Source organism: Bos grunniens, chromosome 10, assembly GCF_055505025.1.
Source record: "Bos grunniens cultivar Pamir isolate PY7600 chromosome 10, Bosgru_T2T1.0, whole genome shotgun sequence".
Classification (NCBI taxonomy): Eukaryota; Metazoa; Chordata; class Mammalia; order Artiodactyla; family Bovidae; genus Bos; species Bos grunniens.
In genome coordinates this window covers 24,650,575-24,673,658 of record NC_141174.1, presented here as the reverse complement: position 1 = coordinate 24,673,658, position 23,084 = coordinate 24,650,575, and the positions used below count along the sequence as shown (strand labels likewise).

At 36.2% G+C, this 23,084-nt stretch overlaps 1 protein-coding gene across 21 annotated transcripts in view; it reads left to right on the top strand.

Annotated features, from left to right (window-relative positions):
- Positions 1–23,084, top strand: part of GPHN (gephyrin) — a 535,403-nt gene that overhangs the window by 178,609 nt on the left and 333,710 nt on the right. For all 21 annotated transcript variants that reach the window (XM_086320195.1, XM_086320194.1, XM_086320189.1 and 18 more), the window contains one exon: positions 19,785–19,842. In XM_086320195.1, coding sequence (XP_086176321.1) covers positions 19,785–19,842 — 58 coding nt within the window. The remainder of the gene's footprint in view (positions 1–19,784; positions 19,843–23,084) is intronic.

Below are 23,084 nucleotides of genomic sequence, written 5' to 3'. Positions count from 1 at the left end.
ACCAAATTCTTACTGCCTCATGGCACTCAATCCCAGTCTTATTGTGCAGTGTTTTTCTTTTTTTTAAACCATGAAGTACTGAAGGAAAACCAAATAGGCCACATTTAGAGGATGGAATTATTGAATGTACATGAGAAAGAATAGGAAACATATTCAAGTACTGGGAAAAATAAAAAGTAAAGGAGAGTATCTTCAGATTCTTATATTACTTTCCAGATTACCATTTGTTGGTCACTTTTAAGTTCTCCACTGGAGGTTGAGAAGAAACAATAATAGTTTCATAGAAAGTGAAAAGGGCAAATACTCAAAATTTCAAAAAAATCACTAATCTGGAAGGCTGTGTGACTTGTCTGTTACAGTGTGCCAGTGATACATATATCTTTTCATAGAAATCCTAGAGTTCCCCTTTTAGGTACTTCCATCTTTGTCACTCTAACCTCATACAAGGTTCTCTTTAGGAGAAAAGATTTATTTCATTTATTTCAGAATGAAATCCTTAGAATACTGATGATTCTAAGTATTCAAGTGCTATAGTTATAAGTGCTTGAAGAATGTTTATGTGCATGATTATGACCAGAAATTCATTAACCATGACAATGAGTAAAGAGAGAACAACAAGAAAAGGGTTGTACCTTTTTTGAGTGAGATTTTGAACATAAGCCAACATTCAGAAAATCATTAAAACTGCAAAGTGAGAATTTTAAAGCCTAATACATTTTTTCTTTTAATTATCTAGAGATCAAACAGTTTAGTCTTTCCCCATTTATTTCCCCATAAAAAATCTCAAGTAAAGCTTTCTTTCCCTGAAGAAGTATGTGACCTGCTCCAAAGAGAGGGAAATATTCACATTGTACTATAACATGAAAAATAAATAAAACTTAAATCACTGAAATTTGGGGTTGATGTATATAGAATCTAGTGTTACTCTAGCTCTGTGTTGTCCAGATACGGTAGCCATTAGCTACATGTGGTTATTTAAATATATTAATGTAAAATATTTTGGTTTCTCAGTCATATGCATTCATATTAAGTACTCAACAGTCACATATAATTGGTGGCTATAGTATTTGACTGTACAGATAGACTGTTTCCATCTTCACAGAAAGTTCTATTGCACAGAGCCACTCTAATACACTGTTATAAGCACCTGCGTTTGTGGTTCCTGATTTAGGACCCGAAACAAAGAGAAACATAATATTCTTGTCAATTATAAATGATTATACATGATTATTCGGTAGGGATAAAACACTATTAACATTTGTATGACAGTCATAAGTTAAGAAATACTTTCATATGTTATCTAATTTGATCTCCTAAACCAACTTTTTGAAGTTGGTAAGCACAAATTTCACCCTTCATCCTTAAGAGCACTTTCCATCAACAGACTTTTCTTATTGTGAAGGTGAAGCTTAATATAAAAAAACACACAGCACAGAAGTACCAATAAGTACCTTTTTTTTACTTCTTCATCTTATGGCTTCATTTTCCCTTAAGACCTTGGAGATTGTTGCTTCCACATAGTAGAGGAGAGAAAATTCTACTCTTTCCAGCCTGGAAGTCAAAAAAGATCACTCTGCTCACATTCAGTTATTGAAAACTTGTTACGTGGTCATATCTGGATCCAAGGAACTGGAAAATATAGTCTCTGGCTGGGCAACCACTATGCAGCAATATATTTGACGGTATGGTGAGAGGAACACACATTTTTGATGTTCGATTTTGTCACAAAAGACTAGGCAGGTAATACACAAGAGTGAAGTGGGCCAGATGTCAGTGCAGATGTGTTCACTCTGTGTATGTGTGGGCAGTGGGCAGAGCTGTGGCATGCCCTGTACATGGACAAGTGCTGTTCATTATCAGCTAGCGTCGTCCTGTCCTAACGTGCCAGATCTTTTAGTTTTATGGTTTTCAATGAAAATCTGAAACTCCTGTTTTAATATCCCTAGTTTTGAAAGATTATAAATTAAACAGCTGTAAACATTCATGTATAAGTTTTTCTATAAAACAAGTATCATGTTTAACTTTTAAGAAATTGTGAAATTGTTTTCCTAAGCTGCTGTACCGCCTTACATTCCCACCAACAGTATATGAGAGTTCTAATTGCTCTGTGTCTGACGTTTGCCCATCAGTATCTTTTATTTTAGCCATTCTGAGAGGTATGTAGTGGTATCTCTTAATGGTTTTCACTTCCCTCTCATATTGGCTAATGATTTTGAACATTTTTTCCTATACTTATTTGCCATATGTATATCAACTTTGGTCAAGTTTTCATTCAGATCTTTTACTTATTTTTGATTGAGTTGTTTGCTTTTTTCCTGTTGAATATTGAGAGTTCTTTATATATTCTTATATAAAGATATATATATATAAAGCTTATATATAGATATAAAGATATATATAAAGCTTATGTAAAGATATATATAAGCCCTTTGTTGGATTTGTGAGTTGCCAACATGTTTTCTCAATCTGTAGCTTTTCTTTTCATTTTCTTAAGTGTGTTCCATAGAGCAAAAATTCTCAATTTTGATGAACTCTTTGCCAAATTCAGTCACTAAGATTTTTTTCCTGTATTTTCTTATAAAATTTTATAATTTTGCATTTAATTTTTTTATAAGGTGTGAAGTTGAAATCAGATTTCATTGACTTGCATATGGATATTCAGTTGTTCTAACACTATTTGTGGAGAAGAAAATAGAATTTTGTAGGCTGCCAGGAAGGAAGATATTTCTTAACTTCTATATTTTCACTAGGAAACTTCCTGTAATGGTTTCTCATTTCCATTGTTATAGCAAGTTCATTTGCTATAATGTGTTGAAAATGCCTAATTTTAATCAAGATTGTGTATGTTTGCTAATGCTTATCATAGTGATTTCTAGCTATACTCTTCCTTTCCCATACCATTAGATTATGACTGTAAGCCTGTAACCAAATTCCTAGAATTCAGTGTGGTGGTGTTTACTTGCTCAGTCGTGTCTGACTCTGTGACCCCATGGACTGTAGCCTGCCAGGCTCCTCTGTCCATGGGGTTTCCCAAACAAGAATACTGGAGTGAGTTGCCATTTCCTTCTCCAGTGAGCTTCCTACCCAGGAATTGAACCAGGGTCTCCTGCATTGGCAGATGGATTCTTTACCACTGGGTCACCCAAAAAGGTTTTATCTGCTAGCAAACATTTCTAAAAGGCAATCAAAAAGAATTTAGAAGCAAATGTTTTAATGCTTGAAATGTGTAAACTGTATAGTTATTTCAGATATTATGTACAGAACTGTTCTAACACAAATCTTCCCCAAATCATTCAAAAATCAGTTACCAACAAATAATTATTGAGCATTCATTTTCTAGGAATTGGGTTCTGCAGAAGATAAAAAGACAATATATAGTTTTAATGTCCTCAGAAATTCTACACTCAAGTTGACATAGAGTAAAATCTGGACCTGCAAACTCAAATATCTTCAGTTTCCGGAGAAGTATTGTAAACTTTTTAAGTTCCAGATATAAGAAAATAGGGAAAGAGAGTTAGGAACTTTGTTAGCTTAGAGAGTTCATTCATGATAAAAGGCATTCACACAAACAGCCATACATGCAGATGTCCACAGAAATCACCTTAAAAGATTGACTTCAGTCTAGGCTGTAAGTTTGCAACCCAGCCTCTGACTGTGAGGATCTGCCTTTAGGTGTCCGGAAGGACTCTGTATTCGAAAGGATTGCCCTTACAAACAGTTACGTGCATGTGTACATACACTTGGCTTTCTTTGGTTAAAAAGCAGATTTTTCAAATTTCTCATTGGCTTTATATGTAAGTAGTGTGTTTGTGTGTGTGAATGTGTGTTCATGTTCTTATGTATTTACTGTGGTGAATGTCGTAGTCCTTTTATTCTCTCCTACATTTTCTGATTGATCATTATTGATTTTTCAGTTTTGCTTGTTAACCTTCCAGCTCTCATTTATTCTACTAAGCTCTTATGTGTGAATTTAACTATAGCTGAAGATTGTATGCTTTCCTGACTTTTTAGTGAGAATGTTTCTGACGTCTCACCGTTTAGTATAATGTTAATTTTGATTTATTGTATTAATATATCCCCTTTGGAAATTTCCTTCTATTCCTAATTTACTTGAATTTTTAGATTTTGCTTATTTAAATCAGGAGTTGATATAGAATTTTATCAAGTACTTTTCCAGTATCTGTTGAGATGGTTTTATGTTTTTTAATTTACATTGAACCCTACTCCAGAGATGAACCTTACTTGGACAAGTTATTCAGTGTGTTATTTATTTAATACACTGCTAGAGTCTATTTAAGATTTTTACCTCTAAACTACTTTGTGTTCTAAACTTTTTTTCGTATTCTAAACTTTTTGCTGTATTCTATTCAGTACACAGTATGGTGGCTTTGTGTATTTAGGTGCTCATTATTTTTTTTTAATAAATGAAACTTTGTTACTTTTTAAATTAGTATGTTGGAAAGACAGACTAGGGCGTAACTAATAGACCTTCATCTGTATCAGAATCCATGATAAATATGTTGTAGATACTTCTAAGAAAATGTTTTGTCATTTTCTGTTTGACTTCTCTATTCCTCTAGTGCAGAGTCTCTCAGTCTCAGCTTTATTGTCATTTTGGGCTAGCTAATTGCCATGGGCGGCTCTCTTGTGCATGGTAGGATGTTAAGTAACACCTCTGGTCTCTCCCTGCTGGATGCCAGTACTACCATCGAAGCTATAACTAATGAACATGTATCTAGACATTGCCAAGTGTCCCAGGGAGCAAAACCACTGCCAGTTGAGAGCCATTCTGGCGGTTTTGGCAGATTTTTTTTTTTTTTTTCAACAGAGAATAAGAATGTAGATAAGGCAATTAAAATTATAATCTTGTTGAAAGTACCTTTGGTATTTCTTTTTTCTTTTAGTGTTTTACTGAATTTTACAAATGCATGTTGCTGGACTGAAAAATGCTATAGAGATATGCTCCTTCAGTGCTATAAATTTATAACTTCAATAGCTTATAATGTGTGAGGTAAGTTGTCAGAAAGTTGAATTAGCTTTGGCAGTATGCCTGGATGAACCACTTAGCAGGGAGCAGGGAAAACACAGAAATAAAAATAGAAAATGAACAAGTTCCATCCTTAATTGTTCATCTTTCTCAATGCAAAATATCTCCATATTATTTATTTAATTTATATATAAAATTGGCATACAAGAATGCTAAATACTGAATGTAGTACCTTTTTAAAAAATTAGAAATTTTCCTACTAAGTAATTTATAATGCGTGGTAAAAATAACATACATATTGGAAACATTAACAAAAATGATATATATGATTACATGACAAGTGAATTGGGATTACCAGTGAATATTTAAAGTCTGTAGAGGAAGGAGATCATCTTTTCTTGGAATGGTGTTTTTCCAAGTTTTCACTCAGAGCATTTTGCTTTTACTCTGCACTTTCTCTAAAAATCAGACTGTCTTTGTACAATTAGTCTCCTCATTCAAGTTATGACCAGAGTTTAGTTTAGTTTAGTTTCATGGACCTGAAGTTGGGGTATTCTCCAGCTACAGGTTCTTCTGTCTACAAGTTTCCAGTCAATAATATGGGTTAATACAGTACTATGAATTCTATTAACCCCACTGCAATTAACTTGCAAGTAAAATAAACTATTTTACTGTTGAAAACCATAATTTGTAGACAGACCTTTCTTCCTGGTAGTCCTGTTGTTTTTTTTATAGTGTTGCTTGAGAAGGAAGAACAGATATGTTAGAGGTAAGAACAACAGAAAAGTTTGAAAGATAATTGCTGGTTAATGTGAAAAATAAAAACAGTGAAAAGAACAGCTGCAGCTCAGCTTAACTGAATCTTCTACTCTTACTCCTGGCAAACATTCAAAAAGAAATTGGATTTTTCCTCCATATATACAACGTTTTTTGTTTGTATTGTTGTTCTTTTTTATTTTTTAATTTTATTTTATTTTTAAACTTTACAAATTGTATTAGTTTTGCCAAATATCAAAATGAATAATTTTTATTTTTCATTGAAATAATACATTCACATGTTTTTAAAAAATCAAACAATGCTAAAATAACTTATAACAACAATGAAAACCAGCTACCTGCTTTTATCCTGCTGTTTCCAGAAGCAACCAGTTTCTTGCAGTTGTTTCTTCTGATATTTGCATACATATTTCATACAGTGCCCTTTGCTGTATCTATTTTAGACATTATATGTTTGTTTTCTGTGGCTGCCATAATAGATGATTGTAAATGGCTTGAAACAGCACATACTTGTTATCTTACAGTTCTATAATTTAGAAATCCCATACAGGATCTCGACCGCACAACAGTAGTACAGCATCTCACTTAGGCTGAGATCAACATGTGGGCAAGACTACATTCCTTTCTGGAGACTGAAGGGGAGAATTCTTTTCCTTGCTTTTTCCAGCTCTTGGTGGCCACCTTCTTACCAGGGCTCATCATCCCTTCCAGTTTAAAAGCAAGCAACATCAGGAATCCTAGTCTTCACATTACTATCTCTACCGTGAACTTCCTGATGTTCAAGCTGGTTTTAGAAAAGGAAGAGGAACCAGATCAAATTGCCAACATCTGCTGGATCATGGAAAAAGCAAGAGAGTTCTAGAAAAACATCTATTTCTGCTTTCTTGACTATGCCAAAGCCTTTGACTGTGTGGATCACAATAAACTGTGGAAAATTCTGAAAGAGATGGGAATACCAGACCACATGACCTGCCTCTTGAGAAACCTATATGCAGGTCAGGAAGCAACAGTTAGAACTGGACATGGAACAACAGACTTGTTCCAAATAGGAAAAGGAGTACATCAAGGCTGTATATTGTCAGCCTGTTTATTTAACTTCTATGCAGAGTACATCATGAGAAACGCTGGACTGGAAGAAACACAAGCTGGAATCAAGATTGCTGGGAGAAATATCAATAACCTCAGATATGCAGATGACACCACCCTTATGGCAGAAAGTGAAGAGGAACTCAAAAGCCTCTTGATGAAGGTGAAAGTGGAGAGTGAAAAAGTTGGCTTAAAGCTCAACATTCAGAAAACGAAGATCATGGCATCCGGTCCCACCACTTCATGGGAAATAGATGGGGAAACAGTGGAAACAGTGTCAGACTTTATTTTTCTGGGCTCCAAAATCACTAGAGATGATGACTGCAGCCATGAAATTAAAAGACGCTTACTCCTTGGAAGGAAAGTTATGACCAACCTAGATAGCATATTCAAAAGCAGAGACATTACTTTGCCAACAAAGGTTCGTCTAGTCAAGGCTATGGTTTTTCCTGTGGTCATGTATGGATGTGAGAGTTGGACTGTGAAGAAGGCTGAGCGCCGAAGAATTGATGCTTTTGAACTGTGGTGTTGGAGAAGACTCTTGAGAGTCCCTTGGACTGCAAGGAGATCCAACCAGTCCATTCTGAAGGAGATCAGCCCTGGGATCTCTTTGCAAGGAATGATGCTGAAGCTGAAACTCCAGTACTTTGGCCACCTCATGCGAAGAGTTGACTCATTGGAAAAGACTCTGATGCTGGGAGGGATTGGGGGCAAGAGGAGAAGGGGACGACAGAGGATGAGATGGCTGGATGGCATCACTGATTTGATGGACGTGAGTCTGAGTGAACTCCGGGAGTTGGTGATGGACAGGGAGGCCTGGCGTGCTGCGATTCATGGGGTTGCAAAGAGTTGGACACGACTGAGCGATTGATCTGATCTGATCTGTAATTTTACATTGAGAATCAACAAGATAATCCAGAATAAATTCCCTATTTTAAAGTCAGCTGATTAGCTTTATTCCATCTGCAGGTTTAATTTGACTCTGCCAACCCTGGGCTTCCTTGATGGCTCAGTGGTAAAGAATCCACCTGCTAGTGCAGGAGAATCAGGTTCAGTCCCTGGGTCAGGAAGATTGCTGGGAGGAGGAAATGGCAACTCACTCTAGTATTCTTGCCTGGAGAATTCCATGGACAGAGGAGCCTGGTGGGCTACAGTCCATGTAGTCGCAAAGAGTCAGACATTTCTTAGTGACTAAATAACAACAACAACCATACAGCCTAACATATTCACAGGGGCGTTATCCTGCCTACTATACCTTCCCAGTATGATTTGTTGCTGTTCAGTCGCTAAGTTGTGTTTGACTCTGCAACCCCATGGACTGCAGCACGCTAGGCTCTCTGTCCTCCACTATCTCCCAGAGTTTGCTCAAATTTGTATCCTTTGAGTCATGATGTTATCCAACCATCTCATCCTCTATCACCCTCTTCTCCTCCTGCCCTCAATCTTTCCCAGCATAAGGGTCCTTTTAAGTGAGTTGGCTCTTCACATCAGGTAGCCAAAGTATTGAAGCTTCAGCTTCAACATCAGTCCTTCCAGTGAATAGTCAAGGTTGGTTTCCTTTAGGATTGACTGGTTTGATCACCCTACAGTCCAAGTGACTCTCAAGAGTCTTTTTCAGCACCATAATTCAAAAGCATCAATTGTTTGATGCTCAGCCTTCTTTATGGTCCAGACCTTGGCTACATTTTTTCAGTTCTTCCTACAGCTCAGTGAAGTCCCTCTTAGTACTCTTTTCCACTTTTTCAAACTCATCAAATAACTTGACTTCTGCTTTTTACCTGGAGATCTTTCTCCTCTTCCTTCACCATCAGAGTGAGTTTGTTTACCTGTACTGAAGACTGAGAGTCTTCATATATAAGCCATCTGCTAGCTTAAAATTGTCCACCTTCTGTAGTACCTTGTACCTACAGTTCCTCAGTATTTGAGGATTTCTAATATGAATCACCTTGTTGTTGGTATTTCCTTCTGGAGGTACTTAGGTAATGCCTGCGTGCATGCTAAGTCGCTTCAGTCATGTCTGACTTTGCAACCCAGTGGACTATAGCCTGCCAGGCTTCTCTGTCCATGGGATTCTCCAGGCAAGAATACTGGAGTGGGTTGCCATGCCCTCTCCAGGGGATCTTCCTAACTGGGGGTCAAACCTGTGTCTCTTACGTCTTCTACATTGTCAAGCAGGTTCTTTACCACTAATGCTCCTTGGAAGCCCAGGTAATACCTAGGGTAAAAGCATACAGTTGATCTTTATCTGAACCTGGGATAACATTGGAGTAGGAAAGAAAGGTAAAGTAAAGGCAAAGAAGGAAAGGAGGCAGGAGAGATAAAGTCAGGTTACTTTCAGCATGGACCAAGTGATATAGAAATGTACAATCTCACTTATTTAAATTCAGTGTTGATAAAAATGTCATTAAATTAGAGAAAAATTTGAATTATAAGTTTTTGCTCATTTTTAGAATAGCTTTAGTACTTTGAATATATACAATTACTCAGAATTAATATCAGGCCTTAGTTTAAGTTATGACTTTCTCAGAGCTTAACTGGCACCACTCAATCTTGTGTATGCTAACACATCATCCTGGTGTTTTGGTTTTCCTCATAGATCTTATTGGATTGAAATCTTCTTATTTATTTGTTTATTTATACCTGTATGCCTGGTAAAAGTAAGATCCATAAGTATAAATACCAGATTTGTTTTGTTCACTGCCTTTTCTCTCATACGTGGAACATGCCTAGCATATAATATGTACTCAGTAAGTATGTATTTTTTTTTCCCTTGTCTCTTTTGTCTTTTTTTTTTTTCTAATTTTATTTTATTTTTAAACTTTACATAATTGTATTAGTTTTGCCAAATATCAAAATGAATCCACCACAGGTATACATGTGTTCCCCATCCCGAACCCTCCTCCCTCCTCCCTCCCCATACCATCCCTCTGGGCCGTCCCAGCGCACCAGCCCCAAGCATCCAGCATCGTGCATCGAACCTGGACTGGCAACTCGTTTCCTACATGATATTTTACATGTTTCAATGCCATTCTCCCAAATCTTCCCACCCTCTCCCTTTCCCACAGAGTCCATAAGACTGTTCTATACATCAGTGTCTCTTTTGCTGTCTCGTACACCGGGTTATTGTTACCATCTTTCTAAATTCCATATATATGCGTTAGTATACTCTATTTATGTTTTTCCTTCTGGCTTACTTCACTCTGTAATAGGCTCCAGTTTCATCCACCTCATTAGAACTGATTCAAATGTATTCTTTTTAATTGCTGAGTAATACTCCATTGTGTATATGTACCACAGCTTTCTTATCCATTCATCTGCTGATGGACATCTAGGTTGCTTCCATGTCTTGGCTATTATAAACAGTGCTGTGATGAACATTGGGGTACACGTGTAGTAAGTATGTATTGAATCACCGAACAAAAGTGTTTGGGCATTTTATTTTAGCAAATAGATTAACAGAATTTTAGTAGCATTATCAAAAGAATCTTTGTAAATAAGGCTTTAAGAGACTCACAGATGTTTCTGTTTTAGATAATTTAAATTCTGCTCTCCAGTCTCATTTAATTATGGATTATACACTTTGCATATCAGCAAGAGATTAATTTATGTTAGTCCTAGGCAAATTATCATATAATCTATGAGTTCTTTGTGTTTACTGTAACTGTATTATGTGAAATACATGCAATGAAATTTCACTTGTGTTTATTAAATATAAGATTATAAAACATTAAACTGCAAATAAGGGCAACAGCATTCTTATAAATAAAGGCTTGAACACATATACTAAGTACTACTGGTCAGGTCAAATTGTTAAAGATCTTAAAAGATTTTCTAAGTTCTTTCTAAATTTATTTATCTTTTAATTTGTAAGTCATTATAACAAAACTTGTTGTATCCCAGTGATCATCTGTATGAGTTGTTTGAATTTAAGAATACATTTAAGTTAATATTCTTAATGATAATTTAATTTTCTAATATTTACATGAACTGAAGTCTAAAGTGCATTCTCTGTCTTTCAGTTTTAGTTCAGTTGCTCAATCGTGTCCAACTCTTTGTGACCTCATGGATTGCAGCACGCCAAGCTTCCCTGTCCATCACCAACTCCTGGAGCCTATTCAAACTCATGTCCATCCTGTCAGTGATGCCATCCAACCATCTCACCCTCTGTTGTCCCCTTCTCCTCCCACCTTCAATCTTTCCCAGCATCAGAGTCTTTTCCAATGAGTCGGTTCTTTGTATCAGATGGCCAAAGTATTGGAGTTTCAGCTTCAGCATCAGTCCTTCCAATGAATATTCAGGACTGATTTCCTTTAGGATGGACTGGTTGGATCTCCTTGCAGTCCAAGGGACTCTCAAGAGTCTTCTCTAACACCACAGTTCAAAGGCATAAATTCTTTAGCACTTAGCTTTCTTTATGGTCCAACTCTCACATCCATACATGACTACTGTCTTTAGAATAACATTTATATATGAAAACAATTCTAAGATACACATTATCTGACACAGACAAGTGTGTGCTAAATCACTTCAGCTGTGTTTGACTCTGTGACACTATGGACTGTAGCCCGCCAGGCTCCTCTCTCCATGGGGGTTCTCCAGGCAAGAATACTGGAGAGAGTTGCCGTGCCCTCCTCCAAGGGGTCTTCCTGACAGGAATCAATCCCACGTCTCTTAAGTCTCCTGCATTGGCAAATGGTTTCTTTTACCACTAGCACCATCTGGGGGAAAAGGTCTGGGCATTGAAATGAGATAGATGTAGGTAAATGACACTTTTCTCCTTGTTAGCTATCTGTAGTGTTAGTTGCTCAGTCTTTCCCGAGTCTTTGCGACCTCATGGACTGCAGCCTACCAGGCTCCTCTGTCCATGAGATTATATCCCTAAGCAAATTAACCTTCCTGAACCATACATGGAGACTGCACTGAGACAGTATAATGTTTATTATAAATTCTCTATAAATTCTAGTTTTTTTCCTTCCTTGATGAAGTTGGAACAGAAACTCTTCTCATTTACCAAAATAATGGAGAAGAATAATGAGATTAAAAAATATGCATTTAAGCCTAGTGAACTTGGCTGTTATTCATAAATATTAAAGAGGGGAGTTTCTAATCAAAGGCTTTTAGGCATCAAACTTTGAGCATCTTTTATAAAGGTACCTCATTTATTTTTAAGTCATTTTGGCCTAGTCTTTTCCCCCATAGCCTCATGCTCCTTCCCAGTCTCCAGTAACCCTGTACTGTTGTAGGGCCATACCACAGGACAGGCAGAGCTCACATAGCCTCCTAATGTATATCGGAATGCAGGCAGTGATAGTCTGGCCACTGTCAGAGATCAAGGTTTCTTCTGATATCCATTCTCAGTAAATACTACCCACCATGCTATGCTCAGACACTCACCCAGGTCTGAATAAACTCTGCATCCATACCTCAGCTCTTTCCAGTTGCCACAACCCTCAATCCAGTGTGTGACTGTGACATAAAAGTAAGTGAAGCTGAAGCATTGGCTCAGCTCAGGCTGGGGTACATGCTGGGGCTATTGTGGGCAACTGGGTAGCCACTTGTACAGTCCTAATTATCCCTCTCTGTTCTGCTGTGGGAGCAGTGAACCATGAGTGAGGTCCATGCTGAGTACAGCCTTCCTGTTAGTCCCAACAGAGCTCAAGATGCCAAGGAGTTACCTGTGTCAGATCCCAGGGCTGGGACACCCAATATGTGGCTGGAACCACTTCCTTTTCAGGAAGACTCTCCACTCCTGTAATCTCCCTTTTCCTCCAAGTCGCCTTCCAGGGACACAAGGCCTGATCTGATCACTTCTCCTGCTATGTGATTTCTTGTGGATCTGTCTTACAGCCTTGGTTGTATAGGAGTCTTTATAGCAGTTTTTATTAGTTTTTAGTGAAGATTGTTCCTTATGTAGAATTTTTTTTTTTAATTGGAGTGTACAGTAAAGAATCTGCCTGCAGTACAGGACACGCAGGTTCAAACCCTGGTGAGGAAGCTCCCCTGAGGAAGGAAATAGCAACCTAATCCAATATTCTTGTCTGGGAAATCCCAGGTTCTTCCCAGAAGAACCTGGTGGGCCACAGTCCATGAGAACAAAAGAGAGTCCAACATGACTTAGTGACTAAACAACAGTAGTTGATTTACAATGTTACTTTCTATTGTGCAGCAAAGTGAATCAGTTATATATATATGTACACACACCACACATATACATATATATACACAGACATATATACATGTATACACACATATACATATATATACACAGACATATATACATGTATACACACATATACATATATATACACAGACACATATATATATGTATACACACACACACACACACACACACACACACACATATATATATATCTCCACTCTTTCTTTGGCATCAGCTGGTTACATCTTTGGCCACCTGATGCAAATAGCTGACTCATTAGAAAAGACCCTGATGCTGGGAAAGACCAAAGGCAAGCAGAGAAGGGGACAACAGAGGACAAGATGGTTGGATGGTATCACCGACTCAATGGACATGAGTTTCAGCAAACTCTGGGAGATGGTGAAGGACAGGGAAGCCTGGCGTGCTGCAGTCCATGGCATCGCAAAGAGTCAAACATGACTGAGCGACTGAACAACACATGCACTCTTTGAGATTCTTTTCCCATATAGGCTATTAAATGAGTATTGACTGAAAGTCCCTGTACTATACTGTAGGTCCTTATTAGTTATCTGTTTTATATATACTATTATGTGTATGTCCATCCAAATCTAGCAGTTAATCCTTCCCCCCAGCCATTTTACCCCAGTAACCATAAGATTGTTTTCTACATCTGTGGCTGTATTTCTGTTTTGTGGATGCATTTATTTGTGCCATGTTTTAGATTCTATATATAAGTGGTATCATACCATGTTTTCTTTCTGTCATACTTAACTCAGTATGACAGTCTCTGGGTCCAGCCATGTTGTTGCAAATGGCACTGTTTCATTCTTTTTTATGGCTGAATAATATAATATTCCATTGTATATGAAACACATCTTCTTTATTTTTCTGTTGATGGACATTTAAGTTGCTTCCATGTCCTGACTATTTAAAATAGTGTTGCGGTGAACACTGGGGTGCATGTACCTTTTAAAATTATGATTTTCTCCAGGTATATGCCCAGGAGTGGGATTGCTGCATCATATGGTTGCTCTCTTTTTATGTTTTAAGGAACCTCCATACTGTTCTCCATAGTGTTTGTGCCAGTTTACATTCTCATTAACAGTAAAGAAGGTAAAAGAGAAATTAAGGAAACAATACCATTTACCGTCACATGAAAAAGAATGAAATACCTAGGAATAAACCTACCTAAGGAGACAAAAGACCTGTACTTGGAAAACTATAAGATACTGATGAAAACTTTAAGAACAAAATGGCACAGATGGGAGAAATATACCATTTTCTTGAACTGGGAGAATCAATATTGTGAAAACGACTGTACTACCCAAAGCAATCTACAGGCTTAATGCAATCCCTATCAAATTACCAGTGGCATTTTTCACAGATCTAGAACAAAAATATTTTACAATTTGTATGGAAACTCAAAAGACTGTGAATAGCCAAAGCAAAATAGAGTGGAAAGAATTAGATGCCTGACTTCAGTCTATACTACAAAACTACAGTAATCAAAACCATATGGTTTTGGCATAAAAACTAACTTATAGATCAATGGAACAGGATAACAAGCCCAGAAATAACTCCCCACACTTATGATCTATTAATTTATCACAAAAGAAGCAAAGAATGTACAGTGGAGAAAAGACAGCCTCTTTAATAAGTAATACTTGAAAAACTGGACAGCTTCATATAAAAGAATGAAATTAGAAAACTCCCTAACACCACACACAAAAATAAACTCACAATAGATTAAAGACCTAAATATAAGGCTGGATACTATAAAACTCCTAGAGGAAAACATAGGCAGAACACTCTCTTCCATAAACCAAGATCTGTTTTAACACACCTCCTAGACTAATATAGATGTATTTTTGATGTGTTCATGCAGGATGTTGATTTCCACATCTTCCTACTTCACCATGTTGATCCAGAAGTCTGGAGATACTGCTTTGAAAAAAGATTTTTGCTGAGGATCTTGGTGAAATGTCATATGTCTGATTCCCCTGAACTAATTCATTCGTTCACCAAATGTATGCTGATTTTTCAAACTATAAGTACTCACTATTTGCCAAATATAGAAAGTAATTTAAATATAATCTATACTTTCATTATCTAGTGGAGAATATAGATCTCTAAGCAGATAATTACAATATAGCTATAATGCTGTGAGGAAGGCACTAGTCATAGTAGAGAAGGGGCCTATTTCTGCTTCCAGAGTTTGTATAAGTGTTCTGAAAGTGGTATTTGATTCCTGAATGGTGATTTGAAGTTTTGGGGATGGAGAAGAATATTCAAGATACAGGTAATTGAGAGACATAAAGCAAAGGGTTGCATAATGCATTTATGAAACTATTGACAGTTGGGCATGGCTGTAACAAACAGGTATTATGAAGGGGTGACAGGAAATGAAACAAGAAATAGACTTAAGGAGTCAAGTTTATAAAAGGAATTTTTGTCACACTTCTTAAGGTATTGCCCATTTATTAATTAGGATGTGACATGGCAAAAATTACATCGTGGAAAGATAAGGTTTGTACAGCTATGATGAGGATACTCGTAAAACCATGGTTAGAAATAATAAAATCTTAAAGTAATAAAGTAAAAATTGAGGAATGAATATTTTCCAGATAAATTATGGCAAATAGAAATATGACTCATTAAATTATGTGAAAGTGAAAGTGAAGTCACTCAGTTGTGTCCATCTCTTTGCGACCCCATGGACCGTAGCCTGCAAGGATCCTCTCTGCATGGGATTTTCCAGGCAAGAATATTGGAGTGGGTTGCCATTTCCTTCTCCATGAGATCTTCCCAACCCAGGGATCTAACCCAGGTCTCCCTCATTGTAGGCAGACAGACGCTTTACCATCTGAGCCACCATGGAATGTTATATAGGGGTTGAGAAAGACAGACATTTAGAAGATTTTTACACTTCTGACATGCACTACTGGGTCAATTAACATTTATCATAACAAAAATTGGGGAAAACTGTAGAAGAGGAAGATATGACTTTGGGAGAAAAATCAAACTATTTTTGAGAAACTTTTTAATTACCTTTAAATATTTCTATTTCTAATGAATTTTAATTTAGATAACCACAGTGGTGTGGTCACTCACCTCGAGCCAGACATCTTTAAGTGTGAAGTCAAGTGGACCTTAGGAAGCATTACTACAAACAAAACTAGTGGAGGTGATAGAATTCCAGCTGAGCTATTTCAAATCCTAAAAGATGATGCTGTTAAAGTGTTGCACTCAATATGCCAGCAAATTTGAAAAACTCAGTGATGGCCACAGACAGGGAAAGGTCAGTTTTCATTCCAATCCCAAAGAAAGTTCGACATTTTCTTATATTGTACTACCCTTGAATTCCTGGGTTAATCTGATTTGGTCACCGTGTATAATCCTTTTTTATTTTTGAGGACTCAAGGAAATATTAAGGCACTGAATCCAACAATGTATTAAAAGGATTATACATGGTGACCAAGTCAGATTACCCCCAGGATTCAAGGGTAGTTCAACATAAGAAAATTAATTACTGTAATATACCACATTAATAGAAAGATTGAAAGGCAAAAAACCAGATGATCATCTCATTTGACACAGAGAAAACATTTAACAAAAATCCAGCATCTCTTCATGGTAAAAACACTCAGAAAACTAGAAATAGAAGGGGATCTACTTAACTTGATAAAAAGCATTTGTGAAAATCCCACAACTGACATCATATTTGTGAAAAATGGAAAGCTTCACCACTGATACTGAACATTGGAAGTTCTAATCAGAGTATTTAGACAAAGGCAGGACATAAAAGGTATCCAGACGGTTGAGTGAGAAGTAAATCTATCTTTATTCATAGATAACATGATCCTGTGTATAGAAAATCCTGGAGAATCCAAAAGAAAGTTACTAGAAATCAATAATCAAGTTCATCAGAGTTGCAGAGTATAAGATCAACACAGGAAAACCATTTGCTTCTACACGTCAGCAGTGAACAATCTGAAGAACAAATTTAAAGCTGTTCCATTTAAAATAGCATCTAAAAATACAGACAGACCTGTAGACCAATAGTGTAAAATTAAGGATCCAGAAATAAACCTGTATCCATGGAAAACTGACTTTAGACAAGGGTGCTGAGTCAAAGCTGTGAGAACAGCTTTGGGAAAGAAATGGTGCTAAATGATTGGATTTCCACATGGAAAAGAATTAACTTAAAATGGTATCTCGTGCCATATACAAAGATTAACTCAATATGGATCAGTACCCTAAATAGAAGCACTAAAATAATAAAACACTTTCAAGAAAATGTAGTAATAAACCTTCAAGACATTGGAGTTGGCAATTGATTCTTATGCATTACACCAGTAAGGTGAGCAATAAAAGAAAAAAGTACATAAACAGGACTTCACCAAAATTAAAAGTTTTCGTGCATCAAAGTCTATTATCAAGAAAATAAAAGACAACCTACAGAATGAGAGAAAATATCTGGAAATAATATCTTAGATACGGGTTTAATATCCAGAATACATAAAAAAAAAACTCCTACAGCTCACCAGCAAAAAGAAAACCCAATTAAAAAATTGTCAGAGCACTTGAATTGTTATTTCTTTAGATAAGAGACACAAGTGGCCAATAAGAATACGAAAAGATACTTTATACCCATTGAAAGTGAAAGTGAAGTCGGCTCAGTCGTGTCTGACTCTTTGCGACCCCGTGGACTGTAGCCCACTAGGCTCCTCCGTCCATGGGATTCTCCAGGCAAGAATACTGGAGTGGGTTGCCATTTCCTTCTCCAGGGTATCTTCCCAACCCGGGGATCAAACCCAGGTCTCCCACATTGCAGCCAGATGCTTTAACCTCTGAGCCACCAGGGAAGCCCTTATACGCATTGCTGCTGCTAAGTCGCTTCAGTCGTGTCCGACTCTGTGCGACCCCATGGACTGCAGCCTACCAGGCTCCTCCGTCCATGGGATTTTCCAGACAAGAGTACTGGAGTGGGTTGCCATTGCCTTCTCCTTTATACCCATTAGGGTAGCCATTAAAAAAAATAGAATAACAAATATTGATGAAGATGTGGATAAATTGGAACCCTCATGCATTCTTGGTGGTAATGTATGAATAAAATCTGTACAGCCACTTCAGAAAACTGTTTGGTGGTCTTTTCAAATGCTCAACTTGGAATTACTATATGATTGAGCAGTTCCACCTCCTAGGTAAATATCCAAAAGAACTGGAGAGAGAGATTCAGATATTGTATGCTAATGTTTATTGCAGTATTGTTTACAGTAGCCAAAAAATTGAAGCAATCTAAGTTTCCATTAACAGATGAATGGATAAATAAATATGGTATATACATACAGTGGAAATTATACGGTCATAAAAAAGGAATGAAGTTCTGATACGGTGCTGCAGTGTGGATGAAGCTTGAAAACAAGGCAGGGTAACATTTTCCAGACACAAAAGGACAAGTATTGTATGATTTCTCTTTGTGAGTTTCCTAGAGTAGTCAAATTCATAAAGACAAAGTTGGTTAGTAGTTACCAGGATATGGGGGTAGGGGAAAATGAGAAGTTATTCCTTAATGATTATAGAGTTTCTGTTTTTTTGTTTTTTTTTTTTAAATAGAGTTTCTGTTTATGTAATGGGTAAGTTTTAGAAATAGATAGTACTGATGGTTGCCCATCATTTATCATTTAATTGTACACTTAAAAATGGTTAAAATTTCAAATTACAATATTTACAGTAAAATAAAATTTATTTAATAAGCAAAAAGTAAATTACAATAAAATAAAAGGAAAACAAAAGCTAGTTGATCGTAAATGTGATATTTGTTTCCAGACTTTCAGTTGTACTCTGTTGCTTTGTATGTCTATTCTTATGCCAGCTCCACATTGTCTTGATTATTGTAGCTCTTTAGTAACTTGATATCAGAAAATATAAATCCTCCAACTTTCATCTTTTCAAGATTGATTATTCTGTGTCCCTTAAATTGCCATATGAATTTAAGAATCTGCTTATCAATTTTTGGAAGATAGGACTGCTTATCTTAAGCCCAGTCTGCCATTTCTAGCTGTGAGACTTTCAAAAATTGCTTGTCTCATTTTTTCATAATCCTTATTATAATTTATTAGAGTTAAATGAGAAAAAAAAAAAACCACGTAAAACCTGACAATTGAGTGTTTGGCATATAGTAAATACTCAGTATACTACTAACTGTAGTATTATTGCTATGACTACCACTGTTACTGCCAATGTAATACTTCCACATATTGACTAGAGTAAATTACTCTACTGCTACTTCTAGCATTGTCCTTTCTTGAGTCAGGAAAGCAGAATGTTGTAAGGAAAATAACATGAAATTTGGAATCAGTCTACCTGAGTGCAGTGCTATAGAATACTGATGGTATAAGTATTTTAAACCTAGCTGTGTTTCATGATGCCATGAAAACAGAAATGTCAGATACTGTTCTTGATACATCTTAGTTGTGACAGAATCTATTAATCAAAGTGGCAGTTTGAGCATCATAAAAACCATCAATAAGAGAAGCTTAATTATGGTTAAAAATCTAACTTACGTTTCCTCCTTCAGTAGTCATTTATTATCTGTCTTTTTAAACTACTATATGGGAAACCTGAGCACAAAATGGTTGTTTTTCTCCTCCATAGTTATTGGGGTGGGTAATGGGCAATTACTGGTGGCACTCGGCTGCTAATGGCAAAAATAGTCCATATTTTTAATACACTGTTGCTGGTTTTGAGAGTATTTTTTTCTCCTAATTTCAGGTTGGGTGGGACTATATCAGCATACAAGATAGTACCAGATGAAATAGAAGAAATCAAGGTATAGTATGGCATTTTTCACCTCTACAAAAACTTAGTATCTTGGAGGGAAGGTGGGCAACAAATTGTCTTTTCTTTATACTATTGAATCTTTACTTGTGTTGGGATATCATTTAACTCCCAGTTATTCTGTTTGAATTAAAATATGCATATCAGATAATCATCATCAGATTTCATCTACCATCATCAATACATGGTAGGAAAATCAAAAAAGGAACCCTTTCTTGTAAAACTCATTGAAAATTTACTTAAGAAAGCACTGTATATAAGCATTATTGTGCATAAAGTATTTCTTTATCATTTAATTTCTTTTTCTTACTGTCTCTCACCAGTTGTAAATAATATTAGTCTTCTAATAAATTTTTCTGGCTCCTTTGATAACACAGTAGGCCAATTTCAATTTAAAATTAACAGTACAATAACTGAAAAATTGACCTTACTCTTTGAATATTACAGCATAGTCACATTTTTCTGTCTTTACATCTTACTAAATTCTGTGGATTATTAGTATTCTTGCATAACGTGTGGCCCTTCTCTAAAAGCAGTTTAAAATCTAATGAAAACTGAACTTACTATCTTTTCCATGAATAAAATTTAACAACTGGATAGCAGTAGTCAAGGATAAACAAGACTGAGTTATACTGTTAACAATGATATGTAAAGATCTTAACAAATTGTTAACTTTGATTTGATCACACTTTTCTAAATCAATTTCAATAAATTCAAGCTGTTAGTAAATAGTTCTTCAATTGATTACATTATTTTTAAATAAGTTAAATTCATTAATCTTTATGTTATATTCTGTTACTTTCAGTATCTCAGGTGTTTTGTATGGGCAACATCAGGAATTAATACCATGGTTACATTCTAGCAGAAAGTTGGGGAGAAAAGTCAGGCATGTAAAGAGACTCTTTCCAACTTGATATAAATTCATAAAATAGTTTAGCTGGGAAGAACCTTAAGTCTAATCCAGATCCCTCATTTTTCAAAAGATAAAATAGGAATTAATAAAACTGAGCTTGTTGAATTAATTTTTTGTGATGCTTAAAGGTGCTCTTACAATTGCTGCTGCTGCTGCTAAGTCGCTTCAGTCGTGTCCGACTCTGTGCGACCCCATAGACAGCAGCCCACCAGGCTCCTCTGTCCATGGGATTCTCCAGGCAAGAACACTGGAGTGGGTTGCCATTTCCTCCTCCAATGCATGAAAGTGAGAAGTCAAAGTGAAATCGCTCAGTCGTGTCTGACTCCTAGCGACCCCATGGACTGCAGCCTACCAGGCTCCTCCGTCCATGGGATTTTCCAGGCAAGAGTACTGGAGTAGGGTGCCATTGCCTTCTCCAGTTATAATTGCAATATGTGTTAAATGATAAAGGTGAAGAAAATATTCTATGGAATATATAGGTAGGACACTTGTTCAAAAAAGATAATCAGCAAAATCTTTCTAAGAGGTATACTGAGCAAATTGAAATTCTATATAGAAGCAGAGGCATTTGTGAAATCATAAAAAGGAGATAATATGACACCAGATCATAGGGTATAAAATAAAGACTGTTGAGATGTAGGACTGGCAATGAACCTTTATGCCATGTTAAGAAACTGAAAACTATCAAGTGCCATTATGTGATTTTAAGAAAGAAAGTGGCATAATCGGGGTGATGACTTTATTTTGATAAATGAGAGATCTTATTTCAGTGGAGAAGAAAGGTTCCATTTATAAGGAAGGAAACCAGGCTGCAGGAATATAGGCAGTGATTGAGACTTGAACTAAGGCATGGCCATGAGGTTGAAGAAAAACAACTCATATTCAAGAAATATTATTTAAGAAAATAGAATCAACTGTACTTGGTGATTTATTGAATATCTAAGGGAAAGTGGAAAGATTGACTCAGGTTTCTGGCTTGGGAATCTAAGTAGATTGTGTTGCTGTTAATCTAAGGAGGAGAGGAAAAAGGAATGTTTGAGAGCAAGTGGGATAAGTTTTGGACTTACTGAATTTGAGGTTCTTCGTAAGTGACCTTATGTTAATCAGCCTGTAACTCAAAAGAAAGATAATTCCATCTTTCAGTTGATACTGAGATTTTGTCATTATACAAAAGTTAGTTGAGCCATGCTACTAAATGGAATTACCTAAAAGAGTTATATGAAATCTTAGTAGTGGACCAAAATTGTTGCTTTGGGGAAGGTCCATCCTAGAAACAGAGGATAAATATACTCTTTTATTAGTTTAATTAATAAGCAGAAATGTTGCCTATTTTTAGTAGTGACTTTTTCTCTAAAAAAGTAGTTTTTTATTATGATTTTTTTAAATTCTAGAATTATGACAGTTATTCCTGAAGAGATTCCTTGGGGAAAAAAAGCATGATTCATGGATGACATATAATAAGTGATTTTTTTTCCCATCAGTTCCTGTTATTACATCTAAAACAACTTCAGAGAATTTGAGGCCTGAGGCATAAAAAACTGTGAAACTGATTCTTCCTTTCAAAAGTGTTGGAAGAAAAATTGTCATAAAATATCTTGTCAGCATTCTTTGGCAGCATTAGTATTTTCCTTTTGTTTTGTTTAGAGGTAATGTGAAACATCTGGTAGTAGTGTTTATTTTACTTGGCTAATGTATGAGTAATTTAAATCTAAATAGTACAATTATGTTCAAATTTGAACTATACTCTCCATATTATACCATGTGTAAATCAATATGCATCTGTAGGAAAGTGAAATGTTACTTTCTTAGTTGTGTCCAGCTCTTTGCAAGGCCACGGACTGTGGCTCACCAGGCTCCTCTGTCCTTGGAATTTTTTAGGCAAGAATACTGGAATAATTACCCATTGCCTTCTCCAAGGGATCTTCCCATCCTAGATCTTCCCAACCCAGGGTTCGAAGTTGCGTCTCCCACATTGCAGGCAGATTCTTTACCATCTGAGCCACCATCTGTATATTTACTCTGAAAAAGATATGATTGGTTGATGAAGCATAATTCAATTTTTGTCAGATGTTGTAGACTTTTACAATGTTTCTAGTACTAGAAATCATTATTTAATTCATACATAGTTTGAATTAAGCATACATTTATTAATTAAAGTAAATCACCTCAGAGTGAATAGATGCTTGGCCAAAGCCTTAAGGGATAAAGAGCAAACACATTCTTGGCCCAATCACAACTATCTCTTCCACCCAATATTCTGAATTTTTATCATTATCAGTTCCTTGCTTTTATTTAGTTTTACTATATATGTTATACATCCA